General features: G+C 36.4%; 1 protein-coding gene across 1 annotated transcript; it reads left to right on the top strand.

The window, feature by feature from the left end:
• Positions 1-27,586, top strand: LOC131411200 (disintegrin and metalloproteinase domain-containing protein 20-like). The gene is made up of 3 exons (XM_058549824.1): positions 1-2,117; positions 2,612-2,771; positions 27,401-27,586. Exons 1-3 carry the CDS (start codon positions 1-3, stop codon positions 27,584-27,586), a joined length of 2,463 nt encoding a protein of 820 aa, XP_058405807.1.

Consider the following 27,586-nt stretch of genomic DNA (forward strand, 5'->3'; position numbering starts at 1 on the left):
ATGGCTGAATATGGTGGCTCCATGATGGCTGACAGTGAGGCCCTGGTGCATGCGAGGATCACTCTCCTGCTGCTCTGGCTGAGGGTGTTTCTGTTCCTTTCTGCATGGTCCCAGGTTGGGCTCTCCCAACGCCATGGTCCCCCAGAAGTGGTAATCCCCTTGAAGGTAACAGGCACTAGTGTTGGCAGGAATCCTTTAGGCTGGCTCTCTTACAGCCTACATTTTGGGGGCCACAGACACATTGTCCACATGAAGGTCACGAAGCATTTTCTGTCCAGACACCTCCCAGTGTTCACCTATACAGACCAGGGTGCTCTCCTTGAGGACCAGCCTTTTGTCCAGAATGACTGCTACTACCATGGTTATGTGGAGGGGGACCCAGAATCCCTGGTTTCCCTCAATACCTGTTTTGGAGGCTTTCAAGGAATATTACAGACAAATGACATTGTTTATAAAATCAAGCCCCAAAGGCTTTCTACCACATTTGAACATCTAGTATATATGATGGGCAGTGAGGAAACAGAATCCCCACCCATAAGATGTGGATTAACAAATGAAGAAATAGCACGACAACTGAAGTTTCAAGAGAGTGATAATTCCACTTTAATGCAAACAACGTATGAAGGCTGGTGGATCCACAGGCGGTATCTTGAATATGTATCGGTGATAGACAACAGCCAATATACTCATCGCCGAAGGAATGTCTCGCTTGTGCAGCAGGACGTATGTACTATAGTCCATCAGATGGATAGCATTTATGACCAACTGGGAATGGATGTGATCTTAGTTGGAATAGATATCTGGACTAATGAAGACCACATTGCACTAAGTGATGTACGTAGCACTCTGGATACTTTTTGTCCTTGGAAGAGCGAGAACTTGAATACACGCTTGCCCCATGATGCTACACAACTTTTCTCAAGGGCTGCACATGGTGGTACTGGCTTCTCCCACGTGGAAACAATATGCTCTGGTACTCTTGATTGTGGAGTCGTGGCTTTCAAAACTGATGATATACAGTATTTTGCAACGATGGCGGCACATGAGCTCGGTCATCTTTTGGGTATGCACCATGATGATACAACGTGCAAGTGTGGGTTTACAAACTGCCTAATGGCTGATACACAAACAGTGACACCTAAATTCAGCAACTGCAGTTATAATAGATTTTTCGGCGTTGTAGCATATAGAAGATGTATGGAATTTTCACCAAACCCAGATAGGTTCTTTGCCCAGAAACGCTGTGGGAACAGTGTGGTTGAAGCAGGAGAAAAATGTGATTGTGGCTCCTTAGCATTGTGTGCAAAAGATCCATGTTGTGACTCAAACTGCACTCTGAGTCGTGGGGCTGCTTGTGCTTTTGGGCTTTGTTGCAGAGACTGCACGTACATGCCATCAGGCACCATGTGTAGAAAAGAGGAAAATGAATGTGATCTTCCAGAGTGGTGCAATGGGACATCCTCTGAGTGTCCAGAAGATGTGTACGTACAGAACGGGTTGCCATGCAAGGGCGGTGGCCACTGCTATGAAAAGAGATGCAATAATCGTGATGAACAGTGTAGAAAACTTTTTGGCAAACTGTCCAGGAGTGGACCTCAGAGTTGCTACCAGCAAGTGAACACCCGAGGTGACCGTTTTGGTAACTGTGGTATAACGGCCTATTCATATATAAGATGTAACATCTCAGATGCCCTGTGCGGGAGGGTTCAGTGTGAGTATGTGGCAGGTATTCCTACTCTGAAAGACCATTCTACTTTGCTTTCATCTCACATCAATGGCATCACCTGCTGGGGTACAGACTACCATCTTGGAATTACCACACCCGATGTTGGTGAAGTGAAAGATGGTACAGATTGTGGTACAGATCATGTCTGCATCCGAAGGAAGTGTGTCCATATATCACATTTGGACAGTCAGTGTACACCTCGGTTCTGCAATTTGAAAGGAGTCTGCAACAATAGACACCACTGCCATTGCAACGTTGAGTGGGAACCTCCCACCTGCAGGGAGGAAGGCAGTGGAGGTAGTCTTGATAGTGGCCCACCCCCTCAGAGAAAAGTGATTGAAACAGAAGAGGAAAAGAAAGAGCCAGGGAAGAGTTACCTGACACTATTGTGGTTGATTCCTTTTCTTGTTTTATTATGTTCGATAATTTTTCTTTTGAAGAGACTCCAAAAAACAAATGAAAAAGAACAGCAGCAGAAATAGAGCAAAATGTTTTGACTTCACCTTAGAAAGGACAGCAAAAAGTTTAGATTTCAAAAGAGAAACCCAATCCCCAATGAACTTTCTCATGTTTGAAGTTTTAGTCTCCTGGCAGTAGAAATGTTACAGTATGTGTCATAATCATTGACAGAAAATCTCTGAGATTTTCTATCATTCGGGATCATAAACATTAGGCATTAAAAAATTAGCAAAATATACTAATTCCTAGCATATTTCTACTTTCCATTATTTTAAGCAATTTTAGTGGTTAATTTTTCATGGAATTAGTCTCTTTGTATTTCCTGAGTAAAGGCACAGCTCATAGATGGGGTGTGTGTGTGTGTGTTTAATTTGCTGTTTCTCAATATCAAACATCTTCCCCTTTGTACTCTGCTTTGTCACACAGGGAATGGGAACCTACAAATCGCATTGCATCTTTGTCAGTCATCTCCCTACTACTTTCTGCCAACAGGGGGAACTACAAGGAGACTGGAAACCTAGAAAATTTTTGGATTGCTGTTCATGTCACGGTTGCCTCATTAACAGCTCTGACCTTGGCAAAGACAGTACCTTTCAGTATGCATACTATTTATATATTATATATATAGAGAGAGTATACTATACTTAGACACACACACATATATATATATATATTTTTTGTTGTTGTTAACTCCCAGAACCAAAAGTAGTGTCATTCTCAGTGTTACTGGCACAGCTACCAAGCATCTTACCCTAAGAGTTTTGAGACCCAGGTCTTTGAGTCCTCCACCAAATCCTGAGGTTTCAGCACCAGATTGGCTAACCCTCTCCTCAGAGGTCGAAGTCCTAGATGCAAGGGACCTATTCCAGAGGTGTAGGTTCAAATAACCCCACCTCTTCCTTTTGATCTCCAATCCTAGGAATGATAGCTGCATCTTCTTAGTAACTCACGTTTTATCTCAGTGGTGTCATTTCCCTTTTTGTGACTGAACTCTGACTAACATAGTACTTATCTTGGTATAAGGGAGAACGCAGGAAGGAGACTGACAGCAGGTTTGAATTTTTCATACCACTGCCTTTACCATCTTAGGGACATGATTTACACTTTCATAGAATTACTTCAAAATCTGAAAAGATAGGAAAATAATACTTGCCACCCAACTTCTTTGTAACTTTAGTTATAACATAGGATAAAGAAGATAGTTACAATTCTATACGGGATATATAAGTCTTGGCAGACCATGATTCCTCTAGGAAAAAACCTAAAAAATTACAATTTAATTTAAGAACCATTATATTTTGGACACAAGACATAGTAAAAGCAGGCTTATCTCAAGCACATGTAGTGTCTCCTCATAATGCACTTATCTGATTTTGATGTTGCATATTGCAAGAGGTTGGAGAGCTGGGTTGTGAACCTCTAGGCAATAGGGATTAATCCCCCATAATCTTTCAGAGCTGAGAAAATAGAGTCACAGAAACTCACAACTGAAAGCCTAGCAGGCCCATGCCTGAGCAACACCAGAAAAGGAGAATTAGTCCAAGATGTGCCAAACATACCTCTGACCTGGCACAATCCACGATTGGATTTAGGGAACCAGCTCCTTAGTGTATCTTCCTAACAGAGGAAAGAGAAAACTCTCCAGAGGAGCCACCTGGAGCTTCTATGGTTGTTTTACACAGCAATCACCTGCATACAGTAAAACATTATCATATATGCAAAGAGTCAAATCTTCTGACCTATTACTAAGAGAAGGAAAAAAAGAAGGAAATAAAAGAAGGAGAGACTACAGGTAGTGTCAGGATGATCCAGATAGTGGGGCAAGTGTACACACAAAAAAATAACTATGATTAATACGTTTTAAAAGAGAAGATGCGGCTGGCCCCATGGCCTAGTGGTTAAGTTCTGCATGTTCCACTTCGGCAGCTGAGGTTTGGTTCCCAGGCCCAGACCTACACCACTCATCACTGGCCATGCTGTGGCGGCAACCCACGTGCAAAATAGAGGAAGACTGGCATGCATGTTAGCTCAGGGCGAATCTTCCTCAAGCAAAAAGAGGAAGATTGGCAACAGATGTTAGCTCAGGGCGAATCTTCTTCAGCAAAAAAAATAAAAAATAAATAAGATAAAATAGAAGAAAAATATACAAAATACAAGAAAGCATATAGAATATTCTCAGTGAGGTAGAATCTATACAAAAGTATCAAATGGACATTTTAGAACTAAAAATTACTGTGTATGATAAGAATTCAGTGGATAGTTTGAAAAGTGGTTTGGACCTATCAGATTACAGAATTACTCACATGGAAGACAGGTCAACAGAAAAATCTTCACAGTGATGTATACAGAAAAATAAAAACACAAAAATGAGAGCGTAAGAAATATATGGAATATATCAAAAGCTCTAACATCCCTAATATTGGAGACCTAGAGGTAGTGAAAAGAGAGAATGAATAGAAATAATATTCAGCAGATACTTGTTGACAATTTTTTTAAAAGGGAGAAAAGGTATCAACCTATTGCTTCAGAGTAGGTCACTTACGTCTCAGAGACACGGTCAATTTTCCTTTCTTTTCTTTCTTCAGATTGTGAGATTCTTAATAATCTGTCTTCAAGTTTGCTGATTCTTCTGCCTGCTGAAGACTTCTGCTGATCTCCCTTACCAATTTTTTTATTGTGATTATTATACTTTTCAGCTCAAGATTTCCCATTAAATTCTTCTTATTTATTTGTTTGTTTATTTATTTTAGATTTTACATCTTTACTGATATTCAGAATGGCTTATCTACGGCTACTATTTGGTCAGAAGTTGTGCTTAATCCCCTTAAGCCATTGAGGCCTCTATCCTTTGTTGATGAATTTGATTGTGGCCTGAGAATGTTTCAAATCTGCTGTATAGCATACTCTGATTGCTACTGAGTGGATGCACCTTAGCACATGTGCACAGCCTTCTAGACACACAGTGATGAGTGTGTTCCAGGAGGAATCTTGTTGGCTCTCTTTCCCTTGTCTCTTTGTTAAATTTCTGGTGGATTGCCATTTTGCTTGTTGCTATTAGGTTCATGGAGTTGACAGCCCACTCTTAATACTTAGCACCAAAATCCATTCTTTTCAACAATATCCTTATTCATGAACTTCACCATTCTCTGTACCAAATAAAGTCTGTCTCCTCATCAGAGCTCTCCCTATGACCTGCCTCTCTCCCAGCAGCACATCTATGCCACTACACAGGAGCTCTAGGTGTAGACAGTATATCTCTCTATCAGAGTGACATTCCCACTCCACAAGTTGATGCAAGAGGAAGATGGTAGATCATGGTCTTCTTAGCTTGCCCCTCCTGGCTTAGAACAGTTGCTCTACAAATGAGCTGGGTCAAGTAAAATTGGGACTCAGTATTCTAGGCCTGTTGTGCCTGACGCATAACTCTCATCGTTTAGTGAGAGCTGGGGAATTAAATTTGTTCATGTCCACATAATATATAATTTCCAAAACAGGAAGCTATGGCAGGAATAGGTAAGTGTGAGGTCTGCTCTACTCGGGTGAAACTATAGCACCAGACTGGGAGCTTAGGGTTGAACGAACCCCCTTTGTCTTGGCGACATCTGTCCAGAATACAGAAAATAACACAGACCTGGAGGGAGAGATTATGTTATAGGTCAAATGCCACAGTTTCTTTTAGCTATTATCAAGTTTTACAAGATCTGTTTGGACAAATGTTTCTCTATTTCTCGTATGCCTTTAGATCAATTTCCAGAAACATTAATTTTTAAAAAAATTTCCAACAGTTAAATGATTGTGCACTAAGGAGAGGATCTACTTAGCTCTTCACACAAGCACTCTAGAACTCCCATTCACCTTACATTTTTAAGAAAAAAAACAGTACCAGATATCCAGGGCTATTCTAAAGCTATGGAAATTAAGATAGGTACTGACCAGTGAAAAAGAACAGAGAGACCAGATGGACATTTTAATAGCTTGCGCTGGTCAATTGATATCCATGTGAAAACAACATATCTTTACCTTTACCTCACACTGTACACTAAGACCAATTCCAGATGGATTTAGGATCTAAAGTCAAAAGTAAGTCAATAAAGCTATCAAAGGAAAACAGAAAAAGATGACTTGAAGACCATAGAGAAGGCAAAGTTTACTTGAACAAAAACAAAATCTGTAAGTGAAAACATTACTTGCTAAATAGGACAGTAAAAATAAGAGTGTCTGTTGTACAGAAAACACCATTAAAGAAGGAAAATGCAAGCCACTTGGATATTTAGAGAATATATTTGCAAAATGCATATACGAAAAATGATTCATATACAGAATATATGGGACTCTTGCAACAACACTATGATATTAAAGACAGCCTAATGGAAAACTGGCCAAAGAACACAGTCACTTCTCAAAAGAGGATATCCAATAGCCAGTAAACATATAAAAAGGTGATAAACTTTGTAGTTACCAGGGAAATACAAATTTAAACTGCATTTTGATCACATTTTATACATGCCAGAATGGCTAAAATGAAAGTTTGATTGAACATATCATATGTAAGCAAGGTTATGGATAATTAAAACTCTAATACATTGGTGCTGGGTGTGAAAGTTGGTAGACACACATTGGAAAACTGCCTTGAACTACTTCCTATGCCTGAATATATTATATATTGTGAGCAATTCAGTCTGAGTTATAGGCCCAATGGAAATTTCTCCACATGTTCACTGAATGTCATGTACTACAATGTTCATAGAAATACTAACAAGAATGGCCCAAAACCGGAAAACAAACAAATGTCCATCAAAGGTAGCCTGGATAAATAACTTGTGTTATATTCACACGCTAGAGTACTACACAGGAACAGGAAGGAATGCTTTACCAATATATGTTACAAAATGAATGAGTTTACAGAGTATTGAGTGAAATAAATGAGCTACAGTAGAGTCCACTTTATAAGTTATGAAAGTTATGAACTTATAAAAGGTATATGTTCATTTATAGGAAGCACAAAACAGGTGAAACTAATCCAGGCTATTAAAACTCAGGATAGGGCTTTTTCTTGCAGGACACACAAAGTATGCATAGTTTACCTAAATACAAAATTTTAAAATAAATAACATAAAGTACAGAAAAGTTTAGATAATATAAAAATGTAAGTTCTGAAAACAAGACCTTCTGAAAGCTTTTTTGGGGTGCTGCCTGGCCAAGCTTGACTGCTCTCTTTGCCTCATTTTGGTTTAGAAAAAAATAATGCAATCTGATTTCTCTTCAAATAGATGATTCATGCCAAAATATATATTTATTAGAATAGCTGAATATTTTGTCTGTTTTAGTACATAGTAGTTTTTTTTTTTTTTGGTGAGGAAGATTGGCCCTAAGCTAACATCTATTGCCAGTCTTCCTCTTTTTACTCGAAGACTGTCCCTGAGCTAACATCTGTGCCCACCTTCCTCTATTTTGTATGTGTGACAACACCACAGCATGGCTTGATGAGCAGTGTGTAGGTCCACGTCTGGGATTTGAACCCGTAAACCCTGGGCCACTGAAGTGGAGCATGTGAACTTAACCACTATGCAACCAGGCCAGCCTCAACAGTACATTTTTAAACATATAAAATGAGTCCTTTAAGAATCAAAATGGAAAAACTAAATAAAACAGTGAAATCAATTAGGAAAGTCATTTTATGAAATTAAAGTGAATCTATTCATAGACATGTAACAAAAACTGTACTAGTGAGTGTAGAGGGAAGAAACCGGATATTTAAAATTAAAAGCCATGCTCATTCAGTAGAAGCTCTTCATTAATTGATAGCACCAATATTTTGAAATAAAAAAAGAGGTTGTTGACATAGCAGCAGCCTTTATTCTCAAAGGCTCAGCTGTGACTGGTCCAAGACGAGCATGTAATATGTAATACCATTCCTAATGTCAAGTGATTGCTTTAGGTGGGAGCATGAGATTCAGTTCTGGTAAAAAATATGTAAAGGGAAGTTTACTTAGAAGAGCCTCCTGGAAGAGTTTTTTTTTTTCCTGTTAAAAAATAGAGGGGGGGGAGTGATGTCAGGGTCATGGCGGAGTGAGCTTCCCCGTAAACTCTTCCCCCAATAAGATACAACAAAAGGAACAGTCACAGACAACAACGGAATCCTAGACACCGAAAAGCAACATTGGAAATATCCACACTGCCACACCTCTGAGAGTAGAATGTGCTGGGGCCCCCGGAGAAAGTAGGGAGAGGTAAGGAGAACTCCTCTCCCTCCCCATCAGATCAGTGATGCTGGCCCATGGGGCTCCCAGAGAGGGGGGAGGGGCGGCTCTCTGCGGGGAAACCGTAGCTCTTCAGGATCTCTCAGCCAGTGGGAAACTCCCACACAGATGACTCAGAACTGCTACAGGGGTACCATCAACATCTGAGCACCCCAGGAGAGTGGATAATGAGGGGCAAGTGAGAAGCCCCCCACGCCTGGGACCCAGCGGGCAAAAGAGAGAGCCACCCCCCTCGCCGCATGCCAGACACTGCAGCTCAGCCGACCAGACCAGAACAAGCAGCTGGCCGATTGCAGCAAGCAGCCGGGGCAGAGTGCAGGGGGCTCAGAATACATAGCCCTTAGCCCCGACACAGTGGCAGAGGGTGGAAATTGCAACCAGATATTTCCAGGATGAGGAAAAACAAAGCAAATACAGGAAACACAATGCAAAGGTACATAAAATCACCAGACCAGAAGGAAAATGACAAGCACCCAGAAACCAACTCTGAAGACACAGAAATCCATAACCTAAAAGACAGAGATTTCAAAATAGCTATCATAAAAAAACTCAATGAAATATGAGATAACACAAACAATTCAATGAGATTAGGAGTTTCTTCACAAAAGAGATTGAAATCATAAAGAAAAACCAATCAATACTGATGGAGATGAAGAACACAATGGAGGAGATAAAGGAGAATCTGGAAACTTTAAAGAACAGAGCTGACAATATGGAGGAAAGAATTAGCATTATAGAAGATAGGAATACAGATATGCTCCAGATGGAAGAGGAGAGAGAATTAAGACTAAAAAGAAATGAAGAAAGTCTCTGAGAAATATCTGACTCTATTAGGAAATGTAACATAAGAATTATAGGTATTCCTGAGGGAGAAGGGAGGGAAAGAGGAACAGAGAGCCTATTCAAGGAAATAATAGCTGAGAACTTCCCAAATCTGGGGAAGGAGCAAGAAATATCAGTAAGTGAAGCCAATAGGTCGCCTAAATATGTCAACAGGCACAGGCCTACTCCACGACATATAGTGGTAAGGTTAGCTAAAGTCAATGACAAAGAAACAATATTAAGGGCAGCTAGACAAAAACAAAAAATAATGTACAAAGGAATTCCCATCAGGGTCTCAGTGGATTTCTCAACAGAAAATTTACTGGCTAGGAGAGACTGGAATGATATATTCAAAATACTGAAAGACAAAAACTTTCAGCCAAGAATACTCTATCCAGCAAAAATATCCTTCAAATATGATGGAGAAATAGTAACTTTCTAGATAAACAAAAGCTAGGAGAGTTCATGGCCATGAGACCCCCACTACAAGAAATACTCAAGAAGGCCCTCAGGCCTGAAGAAAAGAAGAGAAAGGGAATACAAAGCTTGGAGCAAGGAGAAAAATAGGCAGACAAAATCAGAAAAATAGTAGATCTTTACAGGACTAGGTTAGCAACCACTTAAATACCAAAATCAAAGATCAATGGAAGGAATTCACCAAAAACAAATATAACCTCATCACTGTAAACACACAGCCACAACACAAGATAGAATAAGGTATAACAAGAACGACTTAGAAGGGGAAGAGGAAACTGATTGAATTGAGTTAGTATAAGGAAATAAGAGGCCATCAGATAATGGACTATCTCATACACAAGATTTTTTATACAAACCTCAAGGTAACCACTAAACAAATAATCAAAACAAAATCACATATGATAAACAAAGAGAAAACTAGAAGAGTCATAAGACAGAACAACCAAACTGAATTGGCAGTTGGAAACAAATGGGACAAGAAACAAAGGAAATGCAAGAGAACCGGAAAATAAATGACAAAACAGCAACATTAAGCCCTCATATATCAAGAATTACCCTAAATGTAAATGGATTGAACTCTCCAATCAAAAGATACAGAGTGGCAGGATGGATTAAAAAGCAAGACCCAACAATATGCTGCCTCCAGGAAATGCATCTCAGCTCTAAAGGCAAGCACTGGCTCAGAGTGAAAGGATGGGAGACAAGACTCCAAGCTAATGGCAAACAAAAGAAAGCAGGTGTTGCCATACTCATATCAGACAAAGTAGACTTCAAGATAAAACAGGTTAAGAGAGACAAAGAAGGGAAATATATAATGATAAAAAGGACACTCCACCAAGAAGACATATCAATTATAAATATATATGCACCCAACATAAGAGCACCAAAGTACATAAAGCAACTATTAACAAACCTAAAAGGAGATATTAACAACAACACAATAATAAAGGGGATCTTAATACCCCACTCACATCGATGGATAGATCATCCAGACAAAAAGTCAATAAAGAAACAGTAGACTTAAATGAGAAACTGGATGAGATGGACCTAGTAGACATATACAGAGCACTTCATCCAAAAATAGCTGACTACACATTCTTCTCAAGTGCGCATGGAACATTCTCAAGGATAGACCATATGTTGGGAAACAAAGCAAGCCTCAATAAATTTAAGAAGATTGAAATCATAACAAGCATCTTTTCAGACCATAATGCTATGAAACTGGAAATCAACCATAAAAAAAAAACTGGGAAAGTGACAAAAATGTGGAGATTAAACAACATGCTACTGAACAACCAATGGATCATTGATGAAATTAAAGGAGAAATCAAAAACTATCTGGAAACAAACGAAAATGAAAATATGCCATACAAAATCATATGGGATGCAGCAAAAGTGGTCCTGAGAGGGAAACTCATAGCGATACAATCCCACCTTAACAAACAAGAAAAAGCCCAAATAAGCAACCTTAAATTACACCTAACAGAACTAGAAGAAGAAGAACAAAGCCCAAAGTCAGCAGAAGGAGAGAAATAATAAAAATCAGAGCAGAAATAAATGAAATCAAGACCAAAAAAACAGTAGAAAGGATTAATGAAACCAAGAGTCAGTTCTTTGAGAAGATAAACAAAACTGACAAACCCTTAGCCAGACTTACTAAGAAAAAAAGAGAAAAGGCTCAAGTAAATAAAATTAGAAATGAAAGAGGAGAAATTACACTGGATACCATGGAAATACAAAAGATTATAAGAGAATATGATGAGAAACTATATGCCAACAAATTGGAAAGTCTAGAAGAAATGGATAAATTCTTAGACTCATACAACCTCCCAAAACTGAACCAAGAAGAAATGGAGAATTTGAACAGACCAATCACAAGTAAAGAGATTGAAATAGTAATCAAAAACCTCCCAAAAAATAAAAGTCCAGGACCAGATGGCTTGTCCAGTGAATTCTACCAAACATTCAAAGAAGATTTAATACCCATCCTTCTCAAACTATTCCAAAAAATAGAGGAAGATGGAACACTTCCTAACTCATTCTACGAGGCCAACATCACCCTGATACCAAAGCCAGACAAAGACAATACAAAGAAGGAAAATTACAGGCCAATATCACTGATGAACATAGATGCAAAAATCCTCAACAAAATATTGGCAAACTGAATACAGCAATACACTAAAAACATCATACACCATGATCAAGTGGGATTTATACCAGGGACGCAGGGATGGTTCAACATCTGCAAATCAATCAATGTGATACACCACATCAACAAAACAAAGAATAAAAACCACATGGTCATCTCAATAGATGCAGAGAAGGCATTTGACCAGATACAACATCCATTTACAATAAAAACTCTCAATAAAATGGGTATAGAAGGAAAGTACCTCAACATAATAAAGGCTATTTATGACAAACCCACAGCCAACATCATACTCAATGGGGAAAGACTGAAAGCCATTCCTCTGAGAACAGGAACGAGGCAGGGCTGCCCACTCTCACCACTCTTATTCAACATAGTACTGGAGGTTTTGGCAAGAGCAATAAGGCAAGCAAAAGGAATAAAAGGAATCCAAATAGGCAACAAAGATGTGAAACTCTCACTATTTGCAGATGACATGATTTTATATATATAAACCTAAAGAATCCATTGGAAAACTATTAGAAAAAATCAACAACTACAGCAAAGTCACAGGGTACAAAATCAATCTACAAAAATCAGTTGCATTTCTGTATGCTAATAACGAACTATCAGAAAGAGAGCTCAAAAAGATAATACCATTTACAATTGCATCAAAAAGAATAAAATATCTAGGAATAAATCTTACCAAGGAGGTGAAAGACCTATGCAATGAAAACTACAAGACATTATTGAAAGAAATCAATGATGACATAAAGAAATGGAAAGACATCCCATGCACATGGATTGGAAGAATAAACATAGTTAAAATGTCTATATTATCTAAAGTAATCTACAGATTCAATGCAATCCCAATCAGAATCTCAATTACATTCTTCATGGAAATAGAAAAAAGAATACTAAAATTCATATGGGGCAACAAAAGACCCTGAATAGCTAAAGCAACCCTAAGAAAAAAGAACAAAGTTGGAGGCATCACAATCTCTGACTTCAAAACATACTACAAAGCAACAGTAATCAAAACAGCATGGTACTGGTACAAAAACAGACACCCAGATCAATGAAACAGAACTGAAAGCCCAGAAATAAAACCACACATATGCGGACAGCTAATTTTCGACAAAGGAGCTAAGAACATACAATGGAGAAAGGAAAGTCTCTTCAATAAATGGTGCTGGGAAAACTGGACAGCCACAAGCAAAAGAATGAAAGTGGGCCATCTGCTATCACCATTCACAAAAATTAACTCAAAATGGATCAAAGACCTGAAGGTGAGACCTGAAACTATAAAACTCATAGAAGAAAATATAGGCAACACACTATTTGACATTGGTCTTAAAGGAGTCTTTTTGGATGACATGCCTACCCGGACTAGTGAAACTAAAGAAAAAATAAGCAAGTGGGACTTTATCAGATTAAAGAGCTTCTACAAGACAAATGAAACCAGAATCAAGATGAACAGACAGGCCACCAGCTGGGAGAAAATATTTGCAAAACATTTATCTGACAAGGGGTTAATCTCCATAATATATAAAGAACTCACACAACTGAACAACAAAAAAACAAACAATCCAATCAAAAAATGGGCAGAGGAAATGAACAGACACTTCTCCAAGGAAGATATACAGATGGCCAATAGGCACATGAAAAGATGTTCAACATCACTAACCATCAGGGAAATGCAAATCAAAACAACACTAAGATATCACCTCACGCCCATTAGACTATCTATAATCACCAAGACAAAAAACAACAAAAGTTGGAGAGGATGTGGAGAAACAGGAACCCTCATACACAGCTGGTGGGAATGCAAACTGGTACAGCCTCTATGGAAAACGGTATGGAGAGTCCTCAAAGAATTAAAAATAGAAATACCCTATGATCCAGCTATCCCACTACTGGGAATGTATCCAACGAACCTGAAATCAACAATCCAAAGAGGCTTATGCACCCCTATGTTCATTGCAGCATTACTCACTAGAGCCAAGAAGTGGAAGCAACCTAAGTGTCCCTCAACTTATGATTGGATTAAGAAAATGTGGTATGTATGTACAATGGAATACTACTCAGCCATAAAAAAAAGACAAAATTGTCCCATTTGCAACAACGGGGATGGGCCTGGAGGGTATTGTGTTAAGTGAAATAAGCCAGAAAGAGAAAGACAAACACAGTATGATCTCACTCATATGTGGAATATAAACCAACACATGGACAGAGAAAACTGTATTGTGGTTACCAGGGTCAAGCAGGGTAGGGGGCGGGCAGAAGGAATGAAGGGAGACATATATATGGTGACGGACAAACAAAAATGTACAACCCAAAATTTCACAGTTATAAACTATTAAAACATCAATAAAAAAAAAGAAGTTGACTTGGAAAAGAAATTTAGTATGAAATGTAATTTCTCTAGTGATTTTTATATCATTTAAATTTTGTGGAAGTACAGGCAACATTGTCTACTCCTCCAGCAATTAAAAAATCATGTTTACTCTAAATTCAATAATATTAACAGAAGTCATTCTTTGTAACACTAGTCAGCACGATGAACTTCAGATAACTTAGCAACATAGTCATGTAATGGAAACTTTTTCAGAAAACACTGAGATAAAAGAAGAAAGTATAGTATGTGGAATAATTATTATGGTCATGTGTGCAACTGCTAAGAAAAATCTGAAATGGAGATTAAATAATAATCTCACTATTTGAATCATAAAGATGGTTACCTCAAATCACAGCTGCCTGACCAATATTTTGATCTGACCTTTTTCACTGGTTGGTTATACTAATCAAATTAAAGGAAAAAGAAGAATTGTGAATCTCCATTTTTTTTTTTGACATGTAGACTCAATGTTTGCAAAGGTGGTGCATATATTTCCTTAATAATGTAACTTTGGTATGTGACTTAGTAACCTCTTTAATGAAATTTATTTATTTTTACATGTATTAATCTTGTGACTCTCATGTCTCTATGTCAGAATTCTTTACTCAGCATACTACTTAGTTTACAAAGCATAGGAACACTGATTTCTTAGGATGAATTGGCACATCCATATTAAAGTAAAGTCCATATTTTCATGATCATTTTAGAATTACTTTAATACGTAAATCTTAAAACATATAAATTTGTATGTCAACGGGTACACATAATAAAATGACAAGTAAGAAATGATAGAGGTTAGGTTAGAACACGGTTATATTACATAAGAAAAAGCAGCTAATAAAAAAGACAAGTATATAAGGAAGAAATTAGAAAATAAATCACTGAAGATACACAAACTTAGAAAAGGAAACAAATATAGGTACTATTAAGAATTAATGGTTTTTACATAGGAAATGCTGAAATCCAGCCATCTGTGACAACATGGATGGACACTGAGGGTATTATGCTAAGTGTCACTAAGTCAGAGGGAGAAGGTCAAATACCGTATGATCTCATTCATTAAGTAGTAGACAAAAACAACAACAAACCAACACATAGAGACAGAGATTGGATTGTGGGTTACCAGAGGGGACGAGGGGAGGGAGGAGGGTGAAAGGGATAATTAGGCACATGTGTGTGGTGATGGATTGTAATTAGTATTTGGGTGGTGAACATGAGAACATGCTGTAATCTATGCAGAAATAGAGGCATAATAATGTACACCTGAAATTTATACAATGTTATAAACCAATGTTACCTCTATTAAAAAAAATGAAAAAAAAATTAATGGCTTTTATAAAACTTTGGGGATATCAAGTAAAAAAAAAAGACAAAGATGAAAAACGGTAGGGCAAAATACAAAGACCAGACAACAGATCCGAAGGATACTAATAAAATGTTGAGAGAATAATATGAAAACTTAATATGAATTTATTTAAAAACTTAAGAGAACTTTTTTGAAAAATGTGACAAACACAAAAATAAATTTTAAACCCCAAACAAAGTGTAAAAAAAAAAGGGAATTGGATTATTAGTTTGAAATGTGCCCACAACAAAAACAGCTGTCTCAGGAGTGTTTACAGACAAGTCTCCAAATATTCAAGGATCAAAAAATTCCAAATTGTATGCAAATTCTCCAAGATAATATAATATAATAGGGATACAATATAACTCATTTTACAAAACTAGCAAAATGAAATAAAACAATCATATAAGGATAGTATGAAAAAGCAAGCTTAAAGGGCCAACTAATTTCTGAACACACACAGTATTAAGGGATAACTAAAGGTTAACAGTTATTTCCCCTAAGGCAGTCATGAGCTCAAAAATTAGAAAACATGAAATAGTGTTCCGACTTCCTATGTTTATGCTAGCTTAATCAGGTAAGTTTTATTTTTATGTATTTATTCATTTGTCTGTTTATTTATGAATTAGATAAACTTTTTCTATTAAAATAGTTTTAGATATACAAAAATGCTGCAAAAATACTTCAGAGAATTCCTGTAAACCAAATCCTGCACCCAGTTTCTGCTGTTAAATCTTACATTGCTATCAAACATTTGCCACAACTAATGAGACAATATTTACACATTATTATTAACTAACATCCATATTTTTACAGATTTCTTTAGTTTGTATCCTATGTTCCTTTTTTGGCCCAGGATCCCGTACTAGCCTTGATCACCGAGAAGGCAGTCTTGGTCAGGTTTCTCTATGTAACGCTACTCCTCCTTGCCCACTTCCATACTGTATTCTTTGGAAAGCAGTCACTAAGCACAGCCCCATAAAGGATGGGAGTTGAGGAAGAGTATGGACATAAAGTATGTGGAATTCTGCATGGCAGAGTGGTCTCTTCTCCCCCACTTACTTCTCTCTTCAGTCGTTTATTCATATCAGTATGGGCTGATATTTATTTCACGACATGTTGTAAATGCACAAGGTGTTCCAACTTTGACCATTGAGAGGACTTTCAGTCAGTTCTCGTGTCCCTCTGACATAGCACCATGTTGGGTTTTGAGCCCTTCCTTATTTTCTGGTATTAGAAGAAGCTCCAGGTTCATATTGTACATTTAAAGCAAAAAATAAAACTTTCTCAAATAACAAATGACGTGGTTGTTTTCACAGGAAATTTGAGGAATCCTTAAAATATACTTACTTGAAGTCAAAAGTATATTTAGCTAGTGAGTAGGGCACTATGTAAATTTAAAAAATGAATTGTATTTTTATACCAACATCAAATTGTTAGAAAATAAATTACATGTACAATTTAAAATACAACATAAAAACGCCATAGGTATTGTATGCATGACCTCTCTCTTGAGAACAATAAGGCACTGCTGAGATATCTTGAAAATGATCTAAATAAATGAACATATATATCAGTTCATAGATATAAAGACTCAATCTTTTTAAGATAACGTTCTTCCCCAATTGATATACAGATTCAGCACAAGCCTAATCAAAATTCTATCAGGCTGTGTGTGTGTGTGTGTGTGTGTGTGTGTGTCTGTGGTAAGTGATAGGCTAATTTTAAAATTTATATAGAAATTCAAAGTACCTAGAATATCTTCAGCAATCTTTGTAAAGAAGTACAATGTTGGCATACTTACACTACCTGTTTCTGTCTTGCTAATCAAGACAGTGTAGTACTGGCATAATGTTCACCAAATAGATCAATGAACACAATGGAGACTCTGAAAATAGGACTATACACATACATATATATTCATTCATTTTTCAATTACTATAAAAATGGAAGAAACAAAACTCTTTTAAAAAATGATATGGGAATACATATATATTCATATGGAATAAAATAGACCTTAACTTCTACCTTACAACACATCAAAAACAATTGAGATGGGGTGTAGACCTGAATAAAACCCAAAACCCATAAAAATTTTACAGAAAACCTAGGAAAATATCTTCATGATGGGGGCATGCAAAGATTTCCTAGACAACAGAAAACAAAAACTATTAAAAAGTGATAAATAAGGTTCATCCAAAATAAAAATTTCTCACCATCCAAAGTTACTACTAAGAAAATGAACCACAACAGCTAAAATTTACAAATATTGGCAAAAATGTGGAAGCACCAGAATTTTCAACTATTATTAGTAGGAGAGTGAAAACTGTATAATTACTATAGAAAACATTCTGGCTATTTCTTTTTAAAACTATAATCCAGCAATTCCACTCTTTTTATCATTCACAGCAATTGAGTTGAACAAGTTTGACAATAACATACTTATGATGTTTCGAGAATAGATAAGAAAGATACATTAGTAGTGTAAAGTCCTGTTCAAATATCAGAGATATGCTTCTAATTAAAAATAAATTCAAATGTTTGAAAGGTCTTTTAATTATTTATTTATTTATTTATTTCTTCATGAGGAAGATTGGCCCTGAGCTAACATCTGTGCCAATCTTCCTCTACTTTGTACATGGGTCGCCACCACAGCATGGCTTGATGAGCGGTATAGGTCCGTGCCTGGAATCCACACCCATGAATGAAGCAGAGCATACCAGACTTAATCACTATGCTACTGAGCTGGCACCGAAAGATCTTTGACTATTTAAAATCGTTTTAGAGCTGAACCTAAATTTTGATATTTAATAAGGAGGTACTTGAAAACTGATGCAGATAAGGATAGCACAATTAAATTTCCTGTCAAACTCACGCCAGCAGTATTCAGATAAGCAATATTTATAATAGTAAACATACTAAGGCTAAAACATATTTATTAAAACTTGAGTTATTCCTCTCATTCTTTCTCACTTAAAATTAGGCAATGTCTTTAAAAAGTGTAAAATTTATTAAATCAAATATAAAACTCTAAATATTTATAAAAATCAAAGTAAAATCACTAGAGTAACTAATCAAAACTATTCATATCTGAATCACAAGTCCTTTTCCAGAAGTTGTTATAAAGATGTTTATTATTTGGAAGTACACAGAGAAAGATAAGTGACAGCAAAATTAAACGTTTGATTCTCGTAAGCGGCTAATTTTCTGCTGGTGGTGTTGCTGCATAATATGAGGTCATAAATCCTACTAATCTTTATAGAGTTTTTACATTTAACAGGATATTGACCTACTTAGAACTAACCTGAATCCCATTACCTATTTTAGTATAACATTTTAATCCTTGGATAATATTGCTAAATAAAGACATATTATAAACTATACCATGATTTGAATAGAAAGATTTTAAGAAATAACTGAATTTTCATCCATGTTTCAATACATTTAAACAAGTCACCATCAAATACACGTTATTAAGAACATATTTAAGATTTAAGAACAATCTCATTTTTTAAAAAAAGTTTTAACTGGATCATCAATAGTAGTGAGTTAATATAAGGATATTTTTCTTCATTTGGTCATTTCATTAATAAAGATTATAGCTTAAAGTTTCAGGATTTTTTTTTTTTTTTATTTTTTTATTTTTTCCCCCAAAGCCCCAGTAGATAGCTGTATGTCATAGCTGCACATCCTTCTAGTTGCTGTATGTGGGACACGGCCCCAGCATGGCTGGAGAAGCGGTGCATCGGTGCGCGCCCGGGATCCAAACCCGGGCCGCCAGCAGCGGAGTGCACGCATTTAACTGCTAAGCCATGGGGCCGGCCCAAAGTTTCAGGATTTATACTTTAAGACAAAATCCCAGTGTGTTAAATGATGGTATATCCTTTTCCTATATTTACTAATTACTTACTTCCTTTTCCTTTTTTATGTCTTGCACAGCAACTAAACATTTCTAGATGGTAAATATACAAGACCTAGAAAGTTAATGGACTCAAAACATTGTAATTAAATTAGTTTTTCTTCAGCCTTAAAAAATTGGTCAGTTTAAGTTGGATTATCCAAAATCCAGAAAACTGAAAATTAGTTAAATATAATGGGAAAATCATGTTTGTGTGTGTGCCTTATTTTATAACATTTTCAAGTATTCTGTTTTCACTTTTAAACTACAACAGGAAATTAAACAAAATTTATGCTAGAAAAAATACACATTAAATTCATTTGCTCAAAGCATTCAAGTAGTTTCAAAAGTTGATGGGTCATCTGCTTCTTCCTATTTAAATGACACAAGAGAGCACCATCCAAACTTCAGACACCCATGAATATAAATCCTGGCTAAATAAGTGCACATTTTAAAACTGAGCTTCTAAGTCAGATACACTGAAACAACTGCCAGTAAAATAGTTAGACAAATGCTGGAACACTTTGTACCTTCTCACCAATTCTCAAAAGTACCATCTAACAAGGAACTATTGATGCACTTCTGCCACTTACCACAGAAGTCCACTAGGGACTAAGAAAAAAACACCAACAGGGTATTTGCCTTCATCAAAAGAAAACTCTCCCTTGCCTCCTCCATTAGCATTAACACTGTGAATAAGCAGGATGTACTTGAAAATGAAGACTGAGAGCCAGAACTTAAAAAAATAAATAAAATAAAAAACAACTGAGAACTATCACTCTAAATTTACATTAGACACCCCATTGCAGTACTCCAGACACTGTTGGAATACTCATTTTTATTGAAGCGTTTTTTTTTTTCTTTTTTGAGGAAGATAGGCCCTGCGCTAACATCTGTTGCCAGTCTTCCTCTTTATTTTTTTTCTTCTTTTCTCCCCAAAGCCCAGTACATGGTTGGGTATCATAGTTGGAGAGCTGTAGCTCTTCTATATGGGACGTGGCCTCCGCATAGCTTGATGAGTGGAGAGCAGGTACACGCCCAGGATCCAAACCCACAAACCCCAGGCCACCGAAGCAGAAAGCATGAACTTAACCACTACTTTGCTGGGCCAGCCCCTTATTGAAGTATTTTTAATTTAACTTCTTATTGAGTAAAATTTACATACCATAAAATTCCCTCATTGTAAGTACAGTATTTTTTAATTTTTAGTAAATTTATGGAGTTGTGCTATCACGACCAGGATCCAGTTTTAGAATATTCCCATCATCTCAAAGTTTCTCTCACACCTGTGTGAAGTTTATTCTGCACTCACCTCCCACCCTAGACAACCACTGACTCCATGACTTCGCCTTTGCCTGTCAGTTCATATTGTGGAATCACATTATATATAGTCACTTGTTTCTGATTTCCTTCATTTAGAATAAGTTTTTGAGGCCCATATTATAAAATGTATTAGAAGTTTATTCATTTCTTCATTAATGAATCATATTCCATCGTATGGATGTACCTTATTTTGGTTATCTATTCACCAGTTCATAAACAATACATTGTTTCCAGGTTTTGGCTAGTGTGTATAATTTCTCCATGATTATCAAGTACACGTCTTTGTGTGGACATATGTTTTTATTTCTCTTAGGTCACATGGTAAGTTTATGTGTAACTCTTAAAGAAATTATCACACTATTCCCCAAAATGTCTGCAACACATTAAATCCCATAAGTAATGCATGGTAGTTCCAGGTTCTTCACATCTTCACTCAAACTCAATATTGTCTTTTTTATTACAGCCTTAGTAGTGGATACAGTGGTATTTCTTTGTGGTTTTTACTTGCATTCCCCCAATGAATAATGATGTTGAAAACCTTTTCAATTGCCTGTGAGCCATTCACATACCTTCTTTAGTACATTGTCTATAAAAATGTTTTTTCTATTTATTAGTTGGATTTTTGTCTCATTAACAAGTCATAAGAATTCTCTATATATTCTGAATACAAGTCTTCTACGGAGATGTGATTGGCAAATATTCTCTCCCAGTCTGTAGGTCTTTTCTTTTTATTGGTTTCTTTTAAAACACAAAGTTTTTAATTTTGATGACCCCTAATTTTTTTCTTTTTTTCTCCTATGAATCATGCTCTTGGTTTCATACCTAAAACTGTTTGCCCAATTGAAGGTCACAAAGACGTTTTCTCCTGTTTTCTAAGTTAAAGTAGATTGTTTTTCTTAGTCATGTCTGTAATTCCATTTGAGTTAATTTTGTTTTATGGCACGAGGTAAGGATTTAAGTTGTTTTATTTCCTTGCTTATGGATATCTAGCTGTCCAAACGAAAAATGTAGAAAAGACATATCTATTCTTTTGACCTCCACCCCCCCCAGAATTAGTTGGGCATATTTTTGGAAAATCAATAAGATATTTGTGTAAGGACGTATTACTTTACCCTCAAGTTTGTATTGGTTTCTACATCCATCTTCCCTCTTTTACTCTGATCATCTAGCTAAAGTTTGTCATTTTTGTTAATCTTTTCAAATAATCTTTTAATTTTGAGAGTTTTCTCTATTGTTTTGTCTGCTATGTCATTGATATATGCTGACATCTTTATAATTTTCTCTCCAGTTTACTTTATGCTTAGTTTGCTCTTCTTTATGTATATTTATAATTTTACAATTATAAATATTCTTTATATATGTATATATATATATATAAAATTGATACAATCTATTTTCCACTAAGCACTGCTTTAGGTGCATTCCATAAATCTTGTACTTTGTTTTTTTTTTTTATTACACTCAGTTCAAAATCTTTCCTGATACCCCTTGTGATTTCTTCTTTGAGTTGTGAGGTTATTTAGAAGTGTGTGGTTTGTTGCCGAATATTGGGATGATCATCTACCTTGAGTAGATTACACATTTAAATATATGAAAGAGTGGGCTTGGTTAGAATGTTATTATTCAGTTCCTTTTTACAAGTGTTCATTAAAGAACACTATATTCCTGATGTATATTTAAGTTATTCTTTTTATTTGCAAATTTGTCATTTTATAATCACTCAATATATGACAGTAGATACTTTGTACTTTCTATTTCATTTATATATATCAGATTTCTATCATAAAACATTACTAAAATTTATTAACATAGATTAGCTATTGAAAAAAGATTAAAAAGAAAAAATGAAAGAAAATAAAGCTAATAAAATATATGTTAACGGCAGATTTGAGGGTATCTTTCTCAAAATATGATATCTGAAATGTCTAATATAATGGAGAGAAGTTATCTTTCTATCAGGCGTATCACTGCTATGCTTTGTGAACCGTGAATTTGAGAACGAGGTACGAAGTGGTACGACATGATGGTTCCTTTGAGCTAGATGTTTCAAATACCTGGCTCATCAAACCATGAATTGTCTGATCAGAATAAGAGGAAAAACCACCCCTACTCCTGAGCTAGAATAACTCATATTCTGTGTTGTTAGGAGATGAGGGAAGAAGAAAGCATGAATATAAAAAAAAAAAACTGGACACTGTTTATTGTTTTAGTACAATAAGATGTTATGTTTCATGGTTACTATATAAATGGAAAAATGATTTTATTTTTCCTTTATGCCTCTTTGGAGAAAGATTCATGCTTACATCTGGGAGAAATCAGCATTGCAGTCATTGCCAATTTATTGCACATGTCAACAAACAGTTGTTTATTTTATGCAAATATCTTTATTTTTAAATTAGGAGAAATATATAAACATAAGCAAAACAACGCTAAATTGAGAAATGAACCAATACTAAGAGTTTCAGCTGCATAAGACCGCAAAACTTGATATGCAATGTATATTGTCCTATTTTATAACTGCAATCATTTAGAGATCTCAGATCAGTTTGTCTCCATATGTTTCATGATGAAAGTGAAGATCTAATGCGTATATTAAGTGTGCAGATTCGAAATCTAAATGTCAAAATTTATTCACCCTAAGCCTTTACTAGGTATTACTTTTCTGCCTTTCCATATACAATTTCCTTGGAAAACATCCAAAGAAGCAAGATTTTGTCTCACGCATTGATCATTCTACTACCAATTTTATTGGTCACTTCTCTCCATTTTCAACACTCAGCAATGAAAATTAGATGTTTCTGTGTAATAGCTTTTTTTTTTTGTGAGGAAGATCAGCCCTGAGCTAACATCCGATGCCAATCTTCCTCTTTTTTGCTGAAGAAGATTGACCCTGAGCTAACATCCATGCCCACCTTCCTCTACTTTATATGGGACGCCGCCACAGCATGGCTTGACAAGCAGTGCATTGGTGTGCGCCCGGGATCCGAACCCGCAAACCCCAGGCCACCGCAATGGAGTGCGTGCACTTAACTGCTTGCGCCACAGGTCCAGCCCCATAATAGCTTTGTTTAAGGCCTTTTCTTTATGACGTTTCCTATTTAGAAACCTTAGGTTCTTAACTTTTTTTGGTTAGGACAAGGTAAACATGCTTATGATCACATCTTAAAACTCATCATAATCTAGCCTCACAATGTATAGCTAATAATCTCTCAAATAGCCTTCAGAATTCTCCTCAGCATCCCCTTAGGACTTTAAATCATTCCTCTCACGCAGAAGCTTTCTTCAATCCTCCTTGATCCAATCCTCCTTGATCTTCGATGAGTACTCATTCTTCAAAGATCCTTTACTCATTCAAAGTTAAGCACACACCTTTCCCACTCCATGAAGTTCCCTGCAACTACATTAACTGTTGCTTCCTCAACATCTGTACATATTGCATTCGGTAAACAATTTGATCTTGCTAATGTATATTTATTTGTGTTTTTGTTTAATATTGTTCAAAAATATTTATTCCAAATCTCTAAACAGATATTTTATTTTTTGTGGCATATAAGCACCAATAAGGAAAATATGTCCATATATAAATCTCTTGAAATCTATATTCAAATAATGCGGGAGGTTGGGATGTAAAAATGAGTCAGGGCTGTAGAATCACTCCATTTATAATACCACGGCTTTGTGCTTTGTGCTCAGTATACTCAGTGCTGTGCATATGGTGGTCATGGTAGTGGCAGTAGTAATGACAATAGAAAACACTTATTGGCGCTAATCACTGTGCTGAGCGTGACTCTTCCTTCTCACAAGAGCTCTATTATAGGGATGAAAACACTGTTGCATACAGATCTTAGGTTATTAGCTCAGGAAATCTGGCACCAGATTACATTCTTATCACCTTGTGGAATCTCCTTAAAAGGTGGGTTTTGTGGAATTAATTGCTTCGTTAAAATTATACACGTAATTTTTTTAGAAACTCAATTGCACACTTCTGAAAATGCATTATTCCATATATTTAACATAATGCTTTACAAATCAATGCAGCCAAATATGAAAAACTGATATATCTTTCCATCTGAGGTAAAGCTATTTTTCCTTTCTTCACATACACACACATTTATGCCGCTTTCTCTTTTCATTGGTAATAATGAAAAACATTATAAATACAAGGTCTTCATATATAACAATTGACTTAGCACATATATGAATTACTGCACTATTATGACAGGGAGGACTACCTTTCCCAAATCTTAACAAACAGTTCAACAGAAATTACTTTCCTCACAATTTTCTTTCATCTGTCTTGTGTATTCTTAAAAGATAGGTTGCTAATCAACATTTATTGAGTATCCACTCTGTAATGAGCATAATGCTACGCAATATTTTAATACAAGTGACAGTTTATTATTTTACAGCTTTGTGTTACTTTTACCTGGGTATCTTATCCTGTTATTTATATTTATTCACTCACTGACATGCACTCAATTGAAAAAAATGCCCCACAGATTTTCATGCCCAATGTGTGTGATTCCTCCTTCTGCTTGAGATATTTGGCACTAAGAGAATATAAAGCCTAACACTTTAAGGACATTCACCTCTTAAACACCCAGCTGTTGCACCAATTTCTGTCTATCTAGGAGTAAAATATAAAGCAGTAGCAATCAGACCCTTCTCTGCTCTCTGCTCCATCTGAAGAGAAAAGGAAACAGCCGCACTGAAGAATCAGGCAGACCATTACTTTTTAATAGCTAGAGGGCTATTTTGGGTATCCACAGACATCTTTATTTACAATTATTAAGAATTATTTTTGGATTTTTCCAACCGTTTGTACTGTATTTACAGATCTTGAATGAAATGTAAATATAGCCAGAACAACATGAGTTTCAATTGAAATGATTTAAAATGGAAGATGTTTAGTTCCATATAAATTTGTTTAAAAAGCATGTGGTGATGATTTCTGGAAGTGAATTTATGAGCTTTTGACTCTAACTGTCCACTGCTTGTAGATCACAGCTCTTCCACTGTGAGTTCTACCTGCTAATTAGTATGGGAGTTTATAACTGCAGCAGTTCTTTGGAATCTTTTCACCAAAGAAGGTCGTTGCCAGAAACTTCAAATACATCACAAACCATATATCTGAAAACCTGAATATAAATTTATTTTCTGCCTCAATTGAAGTTGAGTTCAGATGCCTAATGTCCTTTGACTCAGCTGTGAAGAGATAAGCCCTCTACCATCCGCACAAAATGACAAGGCATCCTTTCTAAATTCTATTTCTGCTTAGCTAAATATTTACATCTCAGGAGGATTAATTTATACTGAGGTGCTTTCTTTCTTTTTCTTTTAACTTGAGAATTTTTTTGTTTTTGGTGGTATTGGTGGGTTTTGTTTCTTTGTACTATTATTTATTTTATGATAAGCAGATTTTATTTATTTTTCTCTCAATAATAACAGTGATTTAACTGGCTGAATCATTAGAATTCTTGTTCAAAACATTTTAATTGATCTTGCCAGGTTTTGACAATGTCTCGTTTAGGGCGAGAGTCCTGGTATATGTAACTAGAAAGCTCAGGAGAAGGATAAGTCCTGTAGAGGGTGACAGCACTATAACTAAGGTTTTCATGGACACCTCCTCCAGCTACTTCATTGCAAATCCTAAACTTCTGATTCCAACTAGAAGACAAATCATCTTAAGTGGGTAACAGAAACTTCTTACAGGATGTCATTCACTTCTCCAAATATAGAGGGACTTTTATAGGAAATACTATTATACCACATTTCTGGTCCTCTAATACCTTAGATCAAGTTCCCTAGACTCATGCCTTGTGATGAGGATTCTCCTTCAGGTGCTTTACAAAGATGATGCTCTGAGAGAAAAGTGATAAGAAAGAAAGAAAGTGGGATACAGAAGGAAAAGAGCTAAGGAAGAATATGTTTTTTCTAGAATGTAATGTGAGCCCATCCACACAGGTGTTTCTGGAACATGAATTTTACCGTTGAGTAAATTTTATGTTGAAGCAAGAGAAACGCCCTTTTGTTAGCCCTGCTTGGTACCCTCAGGATCAGTCAGTCATTGGCTGTACGCTGCTTGGGTGAGCAATTGTTGGAGGAAGGGAGAACGATTATAACACCATCCAGCCTCGGACCCTTACTCAGGTTGATCCAAGGACAATTCTCAAGAGAAGAGTGCAGCTGTGAGCCAGTAGCAGCCTACCATCATGTCAGTTTAAATGAAGAGGGGTATAGCCAGCTGGAGGGATGGGCACACCAGCCCACTAAAGGAAATCCATGGCAGGGCACCAATACTAAAAGAACATGGCAGGATATTCCTGTTATGCTTAGGCATTTTTAAAGAGGAAAGAAAAATAAGAAATGAAGGGAAAGAGCATATGAGTCCTGAATGTGATAACAGCCCAATTAAAGCTTGCAAGTATTTAAATAATTGGGCCCATTTTCTCAGGATTATTTCAAATTACCCTGCCATGTTCTTTTAGTATGAAACCATGGCATGGTTATCGAACTATTGACTCAAGGTCGAACACTACACTTTTATATTCTTTGTGTTGCCAGTACAAGTACTCTGCAAACGACACGTCTCCTCTGCCAGATGGCTTTCTGCCAACAGGGGGTGCTCAAGAGCTACTGGAAGGTGGTAGTGGGAGGAGGCACCTGTTTCTTCCTGTGCTTGCTGCTCCTGTGACCATCATTCTAACAACGGCCCTCAGTCCTGTGAGTGGTAATTGGTTCCAGCAGTAG

This window comes from Diceros bicornis, chromosome 11 (genome assembly GCF_020826845.1).
Source record: "Diceros bicornis minor isolate mBicDic1 chromosome 11, mDicBic1.mat.cur, whole genome shotgun sequence".
In the NCBI taxonomy this organism is placed as follows: Eukaryota; Metazoa; Chordata; class Mammalia; order Perissodactyla; family Rhinocerotidae; genus Diceros; species Diceros bicornis.

Bases quoted from the DNA above. Each gene is read 5' to 3' on its own strand.
- LOC131411200 (XM_058549824.1), top strand. From the start codon at position 1: ATGGCTGAATATGGTGGCTCCATGATGGCTGACAGTGAGGCCCTGGTG. The intron at 2,118-2,611 runs GTTGATTCCTTT...TTTGTCACACAG, and splicing joins AGTTACCTGACACTATTGTG to GGAATGGGAACCTACAAATC. The intron at 2,772-27,400 runs GTACCTTTCAGT...TTGTGTTGCCAG, and splicing joins CTCTGACCTTGGCAAAGACA to TACAAGTACTCTGCAAACGA.